Source organism: Chinchilla lanigera, unplaced genomic scaffold, assembly GCF_000276665.1.
Source record: "Chinchilla lanigera isolate Chin_1 unplaced genomic scaffold, ChiLan1.0 scaffold00014, whole genome shotgun sequence".
NCBI classification, from domain to species: domain Eukaryota; kingdom Metazoa; phylum Chordata; class Mammalia; order Rodentia; family Chinchillidae; genus Chinchilla; species Chinchilla lanigera.
The window spans coordinates 18,728,549-18,747,607 of NW_004955415.1; the positions used below are offsets into that span (position 1 = coordinate 18,728,549).

Genomic DNA, 19,059 nt, shown 5'->3' on the forward strand with positions numbered 1-19,059 from the left:
TTTTCAAAGGATACTCAGCACAGGAGATCAATATAAAACATCAAAACTCTTCTTTGTAAAATTTCAAGAAACTGGAGTCATATACTGAAAATTTTCAGAGGAATAAAAATAAGAATGAAAACAGTCTACATAACAGTTTTTAGGATGGTGAATCTGAAAGTCTTCAAACTTCCTAATCACACTGGATGTTAAGTGACAATGTGGTAAATTTCTGAAAGAAAGAAAGAAAATTCCAATCTAGAATACTATACCCAGCTAAATTAGCAACAAAGGGTAAAGTGTAATGGAGCTATTTTTAAACATGCAAAATAAAAGATACTTACCTCTCATGAATCATTTCTCAGGAATCTACCATCAAATATGTTCCAGCTAAAATAAAAAAGGTCTCATGAAAGAAGACACACAGTATTAAAAAGAAGATAAAGAGATTCAGTAGCAATATAAGTAAAAGAAATGGAAATCAATCAATCTAGATAAGAGCAGGTCAGAAGGCTCTAGGAAAGACCGCTTCAAGAGAATATTAACTGGAAGAATACTTGTGTTTGAACATGGTCCAAAGTACAGATAATTAGATATATGTGCAAATAAGTTAAGCAAATTACAAAACAACACATTTATTAACTTTAGGGAAAATAAAAAATTCTGCATGGAAACAAAAATAATTGTTAGGTTATTGTATGACTCAGTTGTGAATAGAATGCACAGTCACAGTAATAAGAACAGTCAATATTGACCTAACTGAATTATGACTATAACTCCCTCTATGTATATTAGAGAGCATATATATGTGGGAGTAGAAATATACAGTAGAAATATACAGTGTTTATATGTGAGAGCAGAGATATGAAAGAGCAGTATTCTTATCTTCCATGGTGAGAGCGAAAACTACTTAATACAAGCACATTATCTTTATGTATAGCAGTAAACACCACAAGTGTCAGCTGAAAGATTTGAAGTGCTTGCTTCTCATCAAGGGGAAATGAGAGGGCTTGTCTCAATAAATTGTTTTAATAATAACAGTTTTAATAAAAGAAGTCATGACTAGAAGCTATAGAAATTGGCCTAATGTAGAAGCCAACCTTGGCCTCTGCTCAATGCTATTTTCCCCACATTCATCTCCTGCAGCAATACGTGTGCCCCAAGACTCAATCCCACAGATGACTTCTTGGCTGTACCTTGGAGCGTGTACTCACTGGCCATACTCAGCTCTTCCGTAGTTCTTCTTTCCAAGCCTAGCTGATCAAAGTTGGCTGATTTTCTTTCCTACTCTCCCACACCTGGTCAGCAGAGTGCTGAAACTAGACCAAAGTGAACTGGTCTTCTCAAAATAGTCCTAAAATGTATATATCCCCAAGCAACTAGAAAGTTTCTGTGTGGCCAAAATGAAGTTGGTATGTTTGCTTGTATTCACTTATTAGGTATGTGGGCTCCACCTCCAAACACTAGCTACCAGTATATTATGGCACTATACTAACTTAATAAAAGTCTGAAATAATCATAAAAAGGAACCAGGCAGGAATATCACATGCTGTGTTTTTAAGATCTTGATGGGCAAGTTTATGACGGATACATCCTTGATGACCCACAATGCCTGGCGCATGGAGATGGATCCTCAATAACAATGTATGCATTGGATAATCACCAGCAAGGCGGGCTAGAGCTCCAGTGTGAGTTCAAGACATCTTACCCTTCCTGGAAAGACTTGAACTAAAAACATCTTTTCCTAGATCCCAGGAATAGAAAGACCAATCCAGAAATTTCTGTTGGAACAAGTTTTGTAGAAGTCAATAGAAATAGTTTTGTAATAAGACCTGAGGAGATGGGAGAAGAATTCCACAAAACTCTTCCAGATCAGTCTTCCATTTTTCTCCAGAGTTCCTTTCTCTGGACATAAATACTTCTCATTCTAATTGGCCCTCTAGGCTCATAGGATGGCTCTGGCTTTAAAGAAGGAGCCAGAGTCTGTGCCCCAGTAAATACTCAAGATCTTTGCTTGCACTTGTAAGCATGAGCTACATGTGGCTGAGTGTGACTGGATACACTGTAGGACTTTAAGCATGATATTAAAGTATCTCTGAAAGGTTTTGTCATGTCATAGCAGAGCTTTGAATCCGTATCTTCCTGACATCTTCAGGAAGACATCAGCCATTGTGTGTCCCAAGGGAAGGAAAAGGCCAGAAGGATAGAGGGCAGAGCGTGGCTGCGATATTTGTGCAAAGCCACATGGAATTTAAGAGTTTTTTTTCCTGAACCTAAGATACTGCTGGAAAATGAAAAATATAAATTCCCCCCGGGGGTGGTCATTTGGCTATGACACTTGCTTGTGTCTCTCTGAGGATGATTCTCCTCTTGTTAAGTCAGATCTATTTCCCATCTGCAACACTTTTTCATTGAACACCAGAACTTTGTGTAAATATCTCACAGAGCTGTGTTTTGGCCCATTTTTGGATTTACATTTTTCCTCCATTGGCCCCACATGGTTCAAACACTATGTCTTCTTATAAAGATTTAGGTGCCATGATATGAGTGATGCATCCAATTGCAAGCATATCAATCCTTATTAAGAGAATATGTAAGAAACTTTATTTTTAGCCTTTGTCAGTGGGCCTTATCCTGCCAGAACTTTTCTTCTTGTTGATTTTATTCCAAAACATTGTCACATTGTTTTTCACTGTGGTTTGGTGTTTCATAATCTCACTTTAATATGGGACATTTTGTTTTAATTTAGCTAGTAATCAGCCCTAATGTATTGGCTTGCTTGTATTCACAGGATTTCAGAGCTAAAGGAAACTTCACAGTCCATATAATTTACTCATTGTTTGATTAAGAAATTTGTCCCTGACCAGTTAGCTACTGCTGGTAGGAGTGGAAGCTAGATTTCTTATGCTGTTATTAATTTGTTTAGAAAAGTTTGTGTTAAGATAGGGTGCAGCTCAGCGCTAGAGTACAGTACTTGCCTAACACTTGCAAGGCCCTGGGTTCTACCCCCCATGAAATAATTTTATTAATTAATAATAAAAGACTATGAATGCAAAATCAATGTGTTTTCTTATCTTAATTCTGAAAGTTTTTTTATTGTTCAGTACTCCTTCCTCAGACTGGAAAAATTATAAGCAATTTTGCATAAGCAGTACAAGGTTTTTTTGCTTTTTTTTTTGTAAAGAACTGGTGCAATTAAATCAATGGCAACAGCCGTCTTAAAGCTGTAGATAATGTAGAAACAAGGGCAATCTTCTGAGAAGCCTCCCCTCTGTCTCAAAGCCTTTACTAGTCAGAACTATTTTTAGACTAATTTATTACTTCAAAACATCTGTGTTTTTGCAAGTGAACCCCTGACCCCTAACTGACACCTAGATTACACACATTGCTCTCTCTCCTTAGTTTACACTTGCTTCGCTTGACTTTGACATTCTTCTGCCTAGTTATTTGATACAACAGAAATCTTGAGTGCTTGCTCCCTTTGTCAGCAAGGCAGAGCTAGGGATTGCAAAGTTGAATGCTGGTGTCCGCGCACCTCCAGTCTGCAGTTGTGTTCTATGAAATGTGATCAAAATTCATTCGTTGCTCTTATTTGGAGCTAAATAAATTCCTTCGCTGGGGATTTTAAAATTGTTTAATATAGCTATAAATAACTGCCCACAATGAGCGTAATCATTGGGTGCTACAAACCTGTACTAATAAAAATTTAAAAAAAACCCCAAAAAATGCCATCTCATTTAACTCTTCTGCTTTTATCAGTGTTACTCTCTGAAGTATTATGTTAAACATTGTGTCAAAGGTTGAGGTGTAGCTCAATGACAGAGCACCTGCTTAGCACCTACAGAGCCCTGGGTTCAATCGTTAGCACTAAAGTTAAAATCTTTGATTTCTAGGGAATACTAAAAGTAGTGAGGATTAACCCAAAAGTTTACCCCATATAGGGTGTTAACCTTTTTATTTAATTTAACAATATTTGTCTCTTTTACTTTTGTTTGTTTCTTGCAGTACTGTGAACTTACTGAGAGGTGAGCCCCTCTGAGCCATTGTTTTGTTTTTTTCTTTTTCTTCCTTTCTTCTTTTCTTTCTTCCCTTCCCTTCCCTTCCCTTCCCTTCCCTTCCCTTTCCTTTTCTCTTTTATTCTCTCCTCCTCCTCCTTCTACTCTTCTTCTTCTCCTTGTCCTTGTCCTTCTCCTTCTTCTTCTAGTTCTTTTCCTCTCTCTCTCTCACTCTCTCTCCAACGCTGGCCTTTGTGATCCTTCTGCCTCAGTCCTCTCAAGAACTGGGTTTACAAGCCTGCACCATTGCACCTGCCCTACATTTTGCTTTTGTATTTTCTGATTTTTTGCTGACAAATATACATATGTGAAGGGTGTAGTAGCTCAGTTGTAGAACGTTTGCTTAGTAGGTGTGAAGTCCTTGTTTCAATCTTCAGCACATAGATAGATGACAGAGATAGATAGATAGATAGATGCATGTGTGTGTGCATGTGGTGTGTGAGAGCAGTATTTGTGTTCTCACAGTCTCCTTTGAACTGGCCTTATCATCTTCCCAGCTTCCTTCCTTATTAATGAATTAAATAACATTTGGACACATACTTTTGTATCAGTACTTAGACCTGAATGATGATATCTTCACTTCAGGATGACATTTGTGACTTACTCATTCTCACTTTTCTGTCTTATACTCACACAGGCAATAATCACAGGAACAGTTTAGCATTTTTCTTAATACGAATGCCCAGAAGATATTAATAATGAGTGGATACTGATGCTAACATTCAAATTTATTTTTTGTCTCTGCGCTATTGTTTAGTTGCTTTTAAAAGTTACCAATCAGACCAAAAGTTATTTATTTGCGTGAAATAAGAGTTACTCACTGACAGTCCTGAGGTCAAATCTAGCCCCCTAAAGATGGCGTGTTAGTCCCCACAGCCCTCTGTTGGTGGAATTTGTCAAATTCATGTAATTTCATCTAATCAAAAAGTAAGAGTTAGAAACTAAACTGTCCTTCAGAACTTCCAGTTTCAAAACAATTCCTTTTCTATTGTGAAACACTATAATTAACCCAAAAAAGTGAGTTGACACTTAACTTTCACAAAGCATCAGGAGAGACTGTGGGAATGACAGGGACAAATGCTTTGAATGTGCCACACACTCATGGGCTGCATGATTGTATTTTCTACTAGATTATGAGCTCTATGAAGGCAGGAGCTGGGTTCCCTGTGCTATATTTTTGTCTGTATTTAGTGTTAGCTTTGCCATGCCCAGGTTATATGCCATTTATATTTAAGAAAAATGCTCAAGGCATTAAAAATTAGAATTGTTACATTTTATTTTTATTTATGAGTTTGGTAGGAGGGGGTAAGTTGAATAAGTGCATTCACGTATCATTGGTAGCAGATTTAAGCGCAAGAATTTTAACAGAAAGAAAATTGGTTAACCGTATGAAAAGCCTTAACAACATGCATCGTCTCTGAATCAGCAGTCTTGTCCCTGAGAACTCATTGCATGGAGGTAATTAGGGATCTGTAAAATCCATCAGAGCATTTAATGCAAAGGTTATTTATTCCTATTGAAAAATTTAGATATAACTTTAGTGATCAATGATGATCTTGTTCTAATTTTACATTTATGATAGAAAAATTTGAATAATTATGCTATGTGTCACAGTTAATATTTATTGCATATTATTCTGTTAACACCAATGAAGTTACTCAATTGTATGAGTGTAAAATTATATGTGCATATGACTGCATCTTCGTAAATAATTATACACAATTTTTAGTGTGCATACACATCAAGATTTCATATTGTCCTTTGAAAGAAGAGTTAAGTATGGTTTCATTGTCTGCTTCTCCTCAGTGCACATGTTCTACTTTTAATGAACAGAAAGCTATATCAACAGAGAAAAAGAACTGCTGTCCTCCAGTATTTACTGGCAGTATCTTTCCTACTCATAAATATGTAGAGGTTTTTGTTGTTGTTGTTTGTTTTGTTTTTTTCTGAGACACGGTTTCACAAGGTAGTCCAGGCTTACCTCGAACTCCAGGTGATCTTCCTGCCTCAGCCTCCCTAGTGCTGGAATTACAGGCATGTGCCACCACGCCCTGCTATGCTGTTGTTTTGAGGTTTTGGTGGTTAAATTTGAAGAAACAAATTTTGGCAATGAACCAAAATAGTTAAGATGGGTCTCTCTGTATACCTATAAAGATTATTATGATACAAAATTCTTAGTATATGTATCACAAACAGCATTGAGCTATACACCTAAAATATGTATACTTCTTAACTGTCAAATTACCTCAGTGAAGCTAAAATAATTATCTCAATATTTAGCAATGCTCACATCAAAAAGTTGCAACAAAAGAAATACATGTAAATAGAATTTGAGCTAAATGGGAGTTGTGTATATACCATTTGAAATGAAATCATTCTAAATATAGAATTTCATGACCTCCCTTTATATGAACATTCCATTTCTTATTCTGAGGGAAAACTCATTTGTGATCACTTTTATTTTCTGCTTTATAGAAAAACATAATCATTTGCAATCATTTTCACTTTATTTTAAATAATAAAATCACTTATGCATGACTTTTTTGATTAAAAGCAGTATGCATTCATAGTAGCAAATTTGGTAAGTCACCTCAAATTCTGTTTCCCACAGATAAAATTTTGGTGTCCATCCATAAAGTTGATAGCCATTCTTATATTTAAAGAAGTTGGTGTTACAAAATCCTCTGAAAAAGTCAGTGAGGATCAGGAAACTACATATTTTCTTTATAACTGATAGAATTTGGAGATATTTATAATGAACAGCATTAACCTAGGTTTTTTTTTTCCCATATTATGAAGTTGTGACTGCTGTCTTCCATGTTGGATAGTCCCAGGGTTTTCTGGGGGAAAAATTAGAACAACATGATCCCAGCAACCCTTGTAAGGAGCACATTCACATCCTTCTTAATCCTCCTTCCCTGCAGGACAGATATCGGTGGATGGATTTATGCGCTATCTGAGTGGAGAAGAAAATGGCGTTGTTTCACCTGAGAAACTGGATTTGAATGAAGACATGTCTCAGCCCCTGTCTCACTATTTCATTAACTCCTCACACAACACCTACCTCACAGGTAAGAACCTGCGTTTCTTTCTTCCTTGGGCCTGCCTCAGCAGATATCACCAACTCCCAGCTTCTGTCTTTGGCAGTGAAGGTGAATTTTGAATTTTGTCCTGTTTCCTGTGAAATGCCTCTGCGAACTCTGGGGTTCTACCCCCAGTGTCTCCACGCACAAGCATCAATCACACCCCTTTTCTGAAGGAGTATCATCTTTTCACAGTGGCCTCAGATTTCAAGGCTTGGGCCATGTACCCACTTACGTTACCTTCAGACGAGTGGAATTTTTGTCTAACAAAACTGATTGGTGAATTTAAAGCCATTTGCGATCCTACCTGTCTCTCTGGGCTGTGTTCAGCTACAGGAGGGCTCTGAGGCTTTAATAATTTCTGCTGAAAGCAATTGCTTTATGATCAAGCTGAAATGGGACTGTAGACAAAAACAAACTGGGGCCGGGGATATAGCTCAGTGGCGCAAGTGCTGGCGTGGCAAGTGCAGGGTCGTAAGTTCAATTCCCAGTACCAAAAAAATAAATAAATAAATAGACAAAAACAAACTGATCTGTGACTAACAACACATACTTTATAGTAAATATTAAAAGAGAAAAAAATCTATTTGTATTTCAAGTTGACCCTAAATTGAGCACCGTCGTTGTTTTTGTAAATGGTTAAAAAGAACAATATTAAAACACATACACACACACACACACCCACACACACACATTATCTCACACAGTTTAGAATTAGAATTTTAATAAGTTGAGAAACTTTTTATAAACATGATACATTCCTTCCAAGATAATTTCTACCTAGCAAACCTCTAGTTACATGCCTTCAAAAAATCTTTATAAAAATGTGCTGCCGGGACTGGGAAGATAGCTCAGTGGCGCAGCTCCTGCTTGGCAAGCGTGAGGTCCTGAGTTCAATTCCCAGTCCAAGAAAATAGAATAAAACCTGCTACTGATAAAAGAAAAAAATTTAAATAAGCTTTATAAAAACAACATTATCAGTGGTGCTTACCATCTATTTTAGCCCCTGAGCCTTTTATTATTTGTCTATTTATAAAGTTTATTTGTCTTAACTCATTTCATAAATATACTGTTTATCTGTTTCTGAAAAAAGGTAAAAATAAAAACAACATTATATTCCTGCTTCACACTGTCTTAACATTCCAGATAGCTAGGCTTGAGCCAGCAAAACAGAAATCGGGCATCGTTTTTGCTGTCTGAGTATTGTAGATGCCTCCGGTCCTTGGGGTGTTTTTGAGGTGTGCATGACTTACTGTCTAAGGACGTGCGGTGTTCACTGCAGGGTAGACGAGCCGTGAGACACACACACAAAGACCAGAGAGACCCAGGCACTAGAGAGCCCAGGTCCTGCCATCTGACAGGGAAGCACTTCTTTCTTCAGGCTTTTTAAAGGAGACCTATTCCCTCCAGCCTCAAAGGTATATTGTGTTGCTATCAAGCCCAGCATTGGCCTGGTGCCCCACATTAGGTGAAAAAGAACTTAGAATAGAAATGAGTTTGGGACTGAGCCAACAGCACAGCCCTAGACAGCCAGAGTGAGCTATCTCAGCATGTTTCCTAATGATCCAAGACAATGGTCTGGTATCAAGTAGTCTTCAGTTCTGCAGTCAGGTGAGTGCATCTCTCATGTTCTTCATGAAAGTTTCAAGGTGCTCAGGCAGCTTGTGGCCTGCTTTGTTCCCGCTGACGTCTACTAAGAAAGACTCAGGCCACGATACTCACTGTGTTTGCGTTTGGCTTATCCTAAACTCTACCCTGCTCACCTATTGCTACATAACAGAGCTCTCCGAAGACCAGGGCCATTAAACAGACATTATTTTCTTTTCATCCACAGTCTCTGGCTAAGGAATTCAGACAAGGGATAGAGGGGATGGCAGGTCCCTGTATCAGGGTGTCCTGGGAAAAGTTAGGGAAGAGAAGAGAGGGAGAAAGGAACCTTCAAACAGCTAAGGAGCTAGAATCACCCGAATCCCTCTCTGATAGATCTGTTCCTCTGGCTAGAATGACTCAGTCACTGAACCTAATTTCCTCCTGAAGACTTCTCCATGTAGCTTGGGCTTCCTCAGGCTGGCAATCTCAGGGTACGTGGACTTCTTATAGCGGCAGTTCAAGGGCAAACCACAAGCACCCCAGAGAATGAGGAGCAAGTTATATTGCTTTTATTCCCTTAACTTCAGAAGCTCTACACTGTCAATTCTTTTCTTATTTATTAAAAGAGAGATCCAAAGATAGGATGGAGAGCACTGCTGTCAAGGGGAGGAGTCAAAGAATTCTTATTCCTGTGTAAAAACCACTAAAGTGTCCTAAATTTAAGAAATGAGGCCGGGTGTGGTGGCACACGTCTGTAATCCCAGCACTCAGGAGGCTGAGGCAGAAGGTTCTTTGCGAGTTCGAGACCAGCCTGGGCTACAAAGTGGCCCAAGGCCAGCCTGAACTGCATAGTGAGACCCTGTCTCAAAAGACAAAAAAGAAAAAAGAAAGAAAGGAGTGCATATAGCCGTCTTCCTTAGATTTGGTTTCTTCGGATCACTACACAGATTTTAAAGCTGTCACCCAAGTTCGTAAATCTTCATGAAAGATTTTTTTTCCTCTTACTTAAGGCCTCTTAATCTGATTTGGTAACACTAACTTGTCAGCTTGGCAAACTTTATAGACTCCTTTGAGAATGTTAAATATGTAACATCTAGGAACTAAGTTTCGCTACAATATTTTTAACATACTAAAAAGCAATTTCCTCATAAAATAATATATAAACACATCTTATGATTAATATATTTAAAACAATGGAATGTGATACAGAAGTGTCTGTGATTTCTACTGGTGACAAAGTCACAGATTCTGCTAATACAATGGTAACTTGTGACCTATATTCATAACTGAAAAGAGTGTTAAATTTCATGCAGAAGTTAAAACTGAAGATGCAACCTTTCTTCTCATCAAATTTGAGGGAGGTCTGTAAAATGTCAGCTTAAGAATTTAGATTGTTAATTTGATAGCATCCAAAACTTTAAAGACCTTAGCATATGATAGAATCTTGCATTTACTACACACACAGAACAAGACCCAAAAAACCTTGCGTACATGTGTAGCTGAATTTGGGGTATGTGGTTTTTGTCTATCTGGAAGCCACAATACTGAGTGATTTTGTAATAATCAAAACTGAGAGTAATATAGAGCTTGTGTTTCTCAGAGGAATATGGGTAAACCTGAACGTCTTGCTGTACAAATTCAAACTCTCTAAAACCAATTAAGAATATTATAAAATAAAAATATAACCAAAGTGCAAGATGCCTTCCAACGTCATGTACTTATATTCACTGCTTTCCATTACTGGTCATATAATGAATGAGTTTAAGATACCAAAATGATTAAGCAGCAATGCTGATTGAATACACATTGTATTCTTTTCTTCTTCTTTTGGAATGCATTCATTTCTCTCCCCCTGTGATGCTCAAAATGTCCCAATTTGAATCTCTGTCCTCTTGACATGATCTTCAAAAATGTTCTTGCTTTCTGCCACACAGAAATCTTCAGGCTCACCTTGTTCCTTCCCACCCCAGACATGGAGCCAGACTTTGCCCTAGTACGCCCTGGCACCTTTTGGTGGGAACAAAATAGTATAGTTAGCATCACTTTGGACTCTGCACTATGAAACATTATTTCCAGGCCATTTCAATGAACAAACATGATTTTCTTTTTAAGGCATGGTTTACAAAGATATTCCCACCTCTATCTTCCAATTTAAATTGTTGATTCTATAGCTCTGCTTCCTTTAGCCATCTTGGTACCTAACAAATTACACATAATTACTCATTTGCTTTACTGACAACACAGTAACAGTTCTAAGAAGATTGCTCAATATTAATACAAACAGTAAAGTCACAGAATATAATTCAGATCTCTCTTTTTTAACTGTGCTTTACTGAGGGTTTTCAGTGGGATTAATTTCTTGACAGTCGTGAATCTGCCCTCCCTCTGTGTCAGCTCATAAGCACAGCAGTGTTGGAGAGCTGGGCTGCACGGAGTCAGGATGGTTTACATTTGAGGCCGTGAGCATGTTAACAGCTGACAGCCCTCAGCTCATAGGAAGGAGAACGATTTGTACTAATTTTTGATTAAAGAAATAATTCAAATAGCTGTCTCCAAGTTTCTGTATCTGATTTGTATTCATGATTTCTGAGCAATTTTCTGTCCAATTATTTCATTTCTAGTAATATTACAGTATACCTATTCTCCAATATTGAATTTTTGAAAACTCTATGAACTCTGTTAAACTCTACTCTGATCTTAACTGATTTTGTTGTTTATCTGCATTGATTTTCTGAGCTATGCATTATTATACCAAGGTTGGTGTTAGGTGGATTCACATTAGATTAAATAAATTCTCACAATTTTACTTTGTTCCTAGACAAGTCAAAGTCTTCTATTTTCCTTCAAGGAGTTTAGGAGAATTGCTGTATAATAAGCAAAAAAACCCACATAAACATATTAATACTGGATCTTAAGGTTTTGCCTGAAATATTTTTCTGATTTGTGTGTTAAATTTGATTTTACTTTATATGTTAGTAATAATATCCTTGTTTTAATTGCAGATAAAACTAATATAGAGCTTCTGTTTCTCAGAGGAATATGGATAAATCTGAGCATCTCTGCTGTACAAATTCAAACTCTCTAAACCAATTAAGAATGTAATAAAATAAAAATATAACCAAAGCCTAATCCAATGGAATCTAATGAAATTTTAAAATCAATACCCAGAAAATAAGTTATATTTTATACTTTGCAGCCGTTTCCAAAGCAAGTGGAAACCTTATCTACAGAAAATCTTATTTCCTATAATGGATGCTTTGTTTAGAAAGGAAAGGTTTCCTATTCAGAGACTTCCAAGAAATGCTAAATATCAAGAAAAGCTAGCATGAATTTTAATTGTGTGTTGAATGTAGGAAAAAGAATCTAAGACTCATAGTGATTATGTGACCACCAACCCTACAAATACCTTTTCCCTACTGCCCTTATTTTCTTGGAGCTTTTTCAGAATGAACACCCCTGAGAAATTCCATACTAAATCCAAAGATGAGGCATTTCAATATGTAGAATGTTTTCTTTTAAGCCTTCAAAGGGACTTTAAAAATGAAATCTGCAGTGTGAAAAACCAATCAACTGAGCAATGCATTATTGTGCCTATTTCTCTACTAGTGATTGTTCCTTGTTGAATATCAAAGTGCCCAGAAGGAAAAATAAATCAGGTCATTGAGAGAAATATATGTACTGAATGAGTTGGATTTTAATTACAGGGGGCACTTTCAAGAGTTTTGGATGGTATTGGCAGTGTACCCAGCAGTGATTATGTTTTAAATTATTGTTTTTCTTGAGGAATCCACCATGATGACTTCAGAAAAACAAAGCCTCCGAGGGCACAGCACTATGCAATCATTTCAACCTACAACTTAGCAACATTTCATAAACTTTCCCATGCTCCAAACCACTGGAGAGGCAGTAGTTTGTGCTCCATATAAAAGCAAAGAAAAGTGGTATTTCTCTGCATAATTAAAATCTTTCTTCAGCTTAGGAAAAACTGCTAGGTTTGAGAGTTTACTTATCCCTGGGGGTCTAATGAATTAAATTATCTGGAGGAATGTCTCAAATTATTATTCAAATCCTCTCTTCATGTCCATGTTCCTGGCTGCAGTAAAGGTCTAAAAATGACTTGGGCCTACCTGTACCCTTGTCAATCACTCTCTATCACTAATACTGCATCTCTCCCTTCTTTGATGTCTCCCATGTACTAACTCTTAGCATATGCAACCTTTTATCAGGTATTTTTATGTGACATCTACATAGCCCTAAGAAAATTGGGTGGCAGAATGGAAAGAAGATACGCTTAGGAAATAAAGAGGTTTAGTTTAAATTTACATTTAACTAATTTAAACTCTTACCTCTTCTGAGTCTTGGTTTCTTTATAAACTAAAGATAAATGAAAACAACCAGAGTCCACATGGCTGAAAGCAATATGAGAACATTACTTAAAGATGAAGGAATTTATTAGCTCACACAATAAGGTGAACATAGGAGAAAGGTTGAGGGTGGTGAGATCATGACCTCTTAATGTCATCAGACAGCATTGGTGTTTTCTAGCTTCTTGATCTGGTGTGGTATCAAGATGACTCTACACCCAGTCATTGTCCCTCTGTGAATCAAGATCCACATATGAGGCCTGAAACATCCCTTTCTTGTAGCCTGAGGAGGAAGGAAAATGTCCCTAGCGATTTCTCAACATCTCTCTTCTATCTCCACCCAGGAGACTGTGTTATCCCCTTCTGTGTGGTCCAGAGTTACACCACACAGCAATGACTCTAATAATCACCACTGTGAGCCATAGAGCTGCCATGGGTGCCTGAGAAGATTCTAGATTTCCTGCAGGATGAAGAAGGGACTCTGGACCATATCAGAATCTAATGTAATGTTCTACTGGCAAAGGGAAGAGAGAAAAAGAATAACCAGAAGTATAACTTTGGAATCAGAGTTTAAATTCCTTACTAAATGGGTACTTTCTTTTTTATTTATTATTGTTTCCCTTCCTAGGTGGTAAGGTAAGGAATATTTCTCATTTTTGTGTCCAGAAATCAGTATTTTGCTGTCACAGAGGGCAGTATTCCCACAGTGTTTGAGAATGTGTAAGATACCAGTGGTGGTGCTCCCTGTAAGTAAGCCATATGATTCACATTGTTATCCCAAGAGTGGGATGACTTCAGGCTCTTCCACGCTTCCTTAGATCAGCCTTCATGTGATATTTGGATTTGTCTTCACACAAGCGTTATGATTCAGCAGGTGGCAGGAGATAATATAGATGACAGAGGTTAAGTCAAACTGGTACCTGGCTGGTGAAGATCAACAACACATTCTCTGTATTTGGAAATGTTCCCATTGGTGTAGCTGTGCAATGATCTGAATGGCTGTCACAGGAAAAGCAAGGGGAAATCGTCCCTGTCTCCATTTATTGAAGCAGCAAATGTTTATTGAAGAGGCTATTAACAAGGGATTCTGTTCTGGAACCTTCTTACCCTGGAGGTGGACGGGACCAATAATGATAAACTTAAAAATTAGGCAATTATTCATCAGCCTTTGCAAGATGAAAAATTTCTCAGGAAGCTGTGTTAATAGAGGAATTGTTATTTTCAATTTTCTGGGCTTTTCTCACTCTGGATGCCTTGGGTAATCTGAGACAAAGCTCAAATGAATGTCACCAGCCACCCAAAATGCATGCAGTGAAGTGTGAAGTTACACAGCTGTGACTTGAGGCAGTATTATGAATTAATCTGAGAGGGAGCTCCAGCTCGAAGTTCAATCATGGGCTTGGAATGTGTTCCACAGGGTGTTGATGGCCAGGCACAGATGATGTCAAATGCTAGTTTCACAAACACCAAGGGTTGAATGACTCATGACACATCAACTGTCCCAACCCCTGGCAATCACTGCCCCAGAGGCTATATTTATTGGATCAAATCAAATGGAAATATAGTGGGTGGATGGGATGTAATAAAGACAAGTTAAATTTTGGGGGGAAGAAAAATAAACCAACTTTGAGACTTTAGGCAGAAAATGAGAGAATAAAGGAGAATATTATCTGTTTGAAAAAATCTATAAAGGAGAATATTATCTGTTTGAAAAAATCTATAAACAAAATAAAATATACAGGAAACCTAATATGCATTCCAAGGAATACGAAAATTATTAATAAACATGCTTTCTCTGGGAGACTTTGTTTCTAATAAGTATTATTCATTTTAAGAATGAGCAATAAATTTACCAAATTTACCTTGGAGATTCTGATTGTCATAGGTGTTGAGTAATCATTCGCTCTCTCCCCTTCTCTCTCTCTCTGTCTCTCTCTCTCTGCCTCTTATATCTTTTCAGATTCTTCTGTATCTTACAAACCCAACCCATAGTTTACCACACCTTTCATTTTTCAAAACATTTATTGATCAACACTTAAAAATTCCTTCTAATCATTGTTGGAATAATAAAAGAAAAATTTGCACACAAATCCAAAGAAATGTGTCTAGCACTTTTTGGACCTTTGTAACAGAACACTCTTGTGTTGGTTAAGTATTTATTGACTTTGCTCTGTCATTATCTCTGATGGAGAAATTGAAAATAACATTATTTCTAAATCCACAGTGCCATCCCTGCCAAAGACAGTAACACTCAATAAAGCATTTATGAGATAGACTCAGAAATTGCACCATATATAATGACGTTGAAAGCAGTCAGTAATACACTTTAAACAATTCCCTGAACAGTATACGTGAGCATGCATGCACATGCACACACACACACATACACACACAGGCACACATGCACACATTATTCTGTACTATGAGTGCAATTTTCTTGGGAGCAAACATTTTTAAAGGAGTTAACCTGATAACTATTAAATTCTTCAGTCTCTTTCCTTAAAGTAATCTTTTTTGAATTTTAGGAATAACAGAAATATGTATCTTTTCCCTTCATGCTCACTGCTTCCTTACCCTTTATGCAGCAAGGACATTTGAAAATTTTTGCAATGACAATAAACTTTAAGGTAATTATAAATGGAAAGTTGACTATCCAGCATCAAACATTTCTAGGTTGTGTTGTCAGCATTTCTGTTTTTGCAAATACATTTATGTGTTTAAAGTGCCCTATATTTTTTTCAATAGAGAAGAGTGATTATGCAAACCTACTCACTCAGGGCTCTATAGAACTCCAGAATGTCATTCTTTTGTGATGCTGATGGTTAGGTGCTAGGACAGGCATCTAAAAATGTCCCTTCTCCTGTGTCTCCTATGCCTCCACAGGGCAGATCATGTCCTTTTCAAAGTCATGTTGACAGTTGTCACCAAGCTGCCATCTTTTAACTGGCTATTTAAAAAAAATACTGGATGCTTATAAAGTATAAGTCAAAGAAACTCTTTAACAATGGAAAACAAAAGACTTCAATCTGTATGTTTGATAATGGGTTTGTTTAAAAAAATGTTAAGTATTAATCTTTCAAAAATAATTGATCAAGAATCAGTGGCTCTCATTGATTCCTTCAGTGAGAGAGAATTAGTTTGGCTCCACGTCCTGTGTATTCCTGCCTCAGTCTCTTGATTCTTATCATTCTCACCACTTCACTAGAGTATTTCAGTTCTGTTCATAAAAGTTTGTGAATCAGATGTCTATTTATTTTTCCTTTTGTTGCTTTGCTATTGGTATTATATCCACAAAATTGTAGCCTTAGCCGAGTCACAAAGATTCACCCCTACGTTTTCTCCTAAAAGATTTATTTTAACTCTCATATTTAGGAACTTGATCCATTAGGAGTTAATTTGCCATATATGGTTTGAAACAAGGATCCAGTTTCATTCTTTTACATGTGATTGTCCACTTGTCCCAAGCCAATTTATTGAAAGGACTTCTTTCTGCATAGGGCTGTCTTGGCGGTATTCTTGAAAATCAGTTGGCCATAAATTAAAGATTATTTCTGGATTTTCATTTCTAGTACATTACTCTATATGTGATGTGTACTCTTGTGCCAATACCATACTGCCTTAATTACTATAGCTTTGTAGTAAATTTTAAAATTGGGAAATGTGATTGTTCCAAATTTGTTTCTATCTTTTAAGATTATTTTGGTAAGTTACATTTGTTAATATTTTTGTATTTTTACATATGAAATTTTGGACCAACTAGTCAATATCTGTCAAAAATAGTAAAAACCAGATGGGATTTTGATATGAACTGAATCTGTAGAATAATTTGGGAACTAGCACATTCTTAGCATTATTAAATCATGCTGCACAAACAAAATTCTGCATTTGTCACTTCCTAGCTTTTGAAATTTGGGTAACTGCATTGCTTTGTGCCATTTTAATTATCTGTAGTGCATTTTGCAATCAGTAATTTTTTAAAAAAATTAAATGTTTAGTATAGGTAATATCTAAAACCCGCAATCAGCACATGGTGAACAGGTCCTAAATGTGTGCCGCTGTCACTATTACAGTGCCCTCCTCCCTCTATTCTCTCTTCCCTCAGCCAGTGGTAGGGAATCATGCTTCCATCTGGTCTTGATCCCTATCCTCTGGTATGTTGAGGGAGAAGAACAGGTAGCATAACTGCTCCAGAATTAAACACTGTCTTCCCATCATTGAAGAGCCTTTAGAGGAAGCCAGAACTTACTACCTTGCTAGACTCATGGGATTCTGGGGTTTGCTTTGTTGGTGTTTTGTAGCTGGCCAGCTGGCTGGAAACTCTTCCGTTGAGATGTATCGCCAAGTGCTTCTGTCTGGGTGTCGCTGTGTGGAGCTGGACTGCTGGAAAGGAAGGACTGCAGAAGAAGAGCCTGTCATCACCCACGGGTTCACCATGACAACTGAAATTTCCTTCAAGGTAGAGTGAAAGAATGTTGCTAAGAAAGGGAGTTGGGTAGACCTGACCCCTTTTGGGTAAAGCCTCCTAAAAGAGAATGTCTTAGCGGTTGCAATTAAATCTTTCATTTATTAATCATCTTTGAAGTTTCAGAGGCTGAAATTTAGCAGTCTGTCCTTGAGTAATTGGCATCAGGTAAATGAATGCATGTTAACCATGTTCTAAGCAAACTGTCCTATGAAAGGAGATATCGATTTATTTGTTTTGTCCTACTTAGCATTCTTATTTTTGGTTTCTCGCATCTTATTTTGAAATATGCACAACAAAGAACACATACAACTTATCTGTCAGTTTAACTAGTGATTTTAAAGAATAACAACACTTAAAACAAGAACTAGAAATTACTGGCATCTCATGTACTCACTCCTATCAGAATGACATCCTTGTCCTCTGAGGTGATCACTCATTTAAAATCACAATGATCTCTACTTTGGGAATCTCAGATAAATATATATTTATGTGCAGCCCTAAATAGTGTACCTCCACCAATTTTGTAACTTGATATAAATTGATTAATGCTATAGTACTGATAATTTTTTGTCTCATTTAAACTCCACATTGTTTGAAAAATTCATTAATAACATTGCATGTGTTTCTGGCTCTTTTGTTTTCTTTATCTTGATGATGATATTAACTACTGTCATGCTATTTAATCATTGCAGGGTTTGAGTTCTCTTATCCAAAATGCTTGAGAATAGAAGTGTTTCAGATTGTATAGTTGCTCAGATTCTACAGTATCTGCATAGACTTTATTAATTGTACAGCTATAACCTGAACATCTGAAAATTTGAAATCCAAAATGTTCCAAAATCCAAAACTTTTTAACAGTGTGTTGGTGATCAAAAAGTGTCTGACTTTAGAGCATTTTGCATTTCAGATTTTTCAGATGAGGGATGCTCCACCTATAAAAAACTGCACTCTGCGATACAGCTTTTAGTATGTTGATGCCAATCAAAGACCTGTAATAACACTCCTATACTCAAAGTTGGGTTTATTCGCTCACGAATGGGGAGAACACACATGATAAGGAGTTGTGGTACCTCAGTGAATATTTGTGAGGTGATCTTACAGCATTTAGACTAGGTGACTTGGGAGTGGATTGAAGAAAGCAGTGTGGTAGTGGGTACTATCTGGAAGTACTATCTGAAGCAGAAATAATCCCACAATTGGTATCATAGTAAGATTCATCTAGGAGCAGGACTAAAAGCTGTTAATGGCAGAAAAGCAACATTCTTATGAAACAAATGGGGATGGGTCTGTTCTCATTCTGCTCTGGACTCCACCCTGTACCATAAAGGGGCTCACGTTCCTGTGTGTGGAGATGCAATCCCTGACATCCTAGGTCTGTCCATACTGCCTGCAAAGAGCCCAGCCCATAGGCCTGGGGCTATTTGTGTGGGTACATCTGGTGTCCCAGGTGCTGAGAGAGAGAGAGATGTGCAAGCTCCAGGGGATCTGTTCTTTTAGCTGACTCAGATGGGTCCCACCGCTTT

The 19,059-nt window shown here is 37.2% G+C and overlaps 1 protein-coding gene across 1 annotated transcript in view; it reads left to right on the forward strand.

The window, feature by feature from the left end:
- Positions 1-19,059, forward strand: part of Plcb1 (phospholipase C, beta 1 (phosphoinositide-specific)) — a gene marked incomplete at its 5' end in the record, with an annotated part of 704,492 nt that overhangs the window by 517,941 nt on the left and 167,492 nt on the right. Inside the window, 2 exon segments of the mRNA XM_005380862.2 lie at positions 6,959-7,105; positions 17,370-17,527. Of these exon segments, the coding sequence (XP_005380919.1) occupies positions 6,959-7,105; positions 17,370-17,527 (305 nt within the window).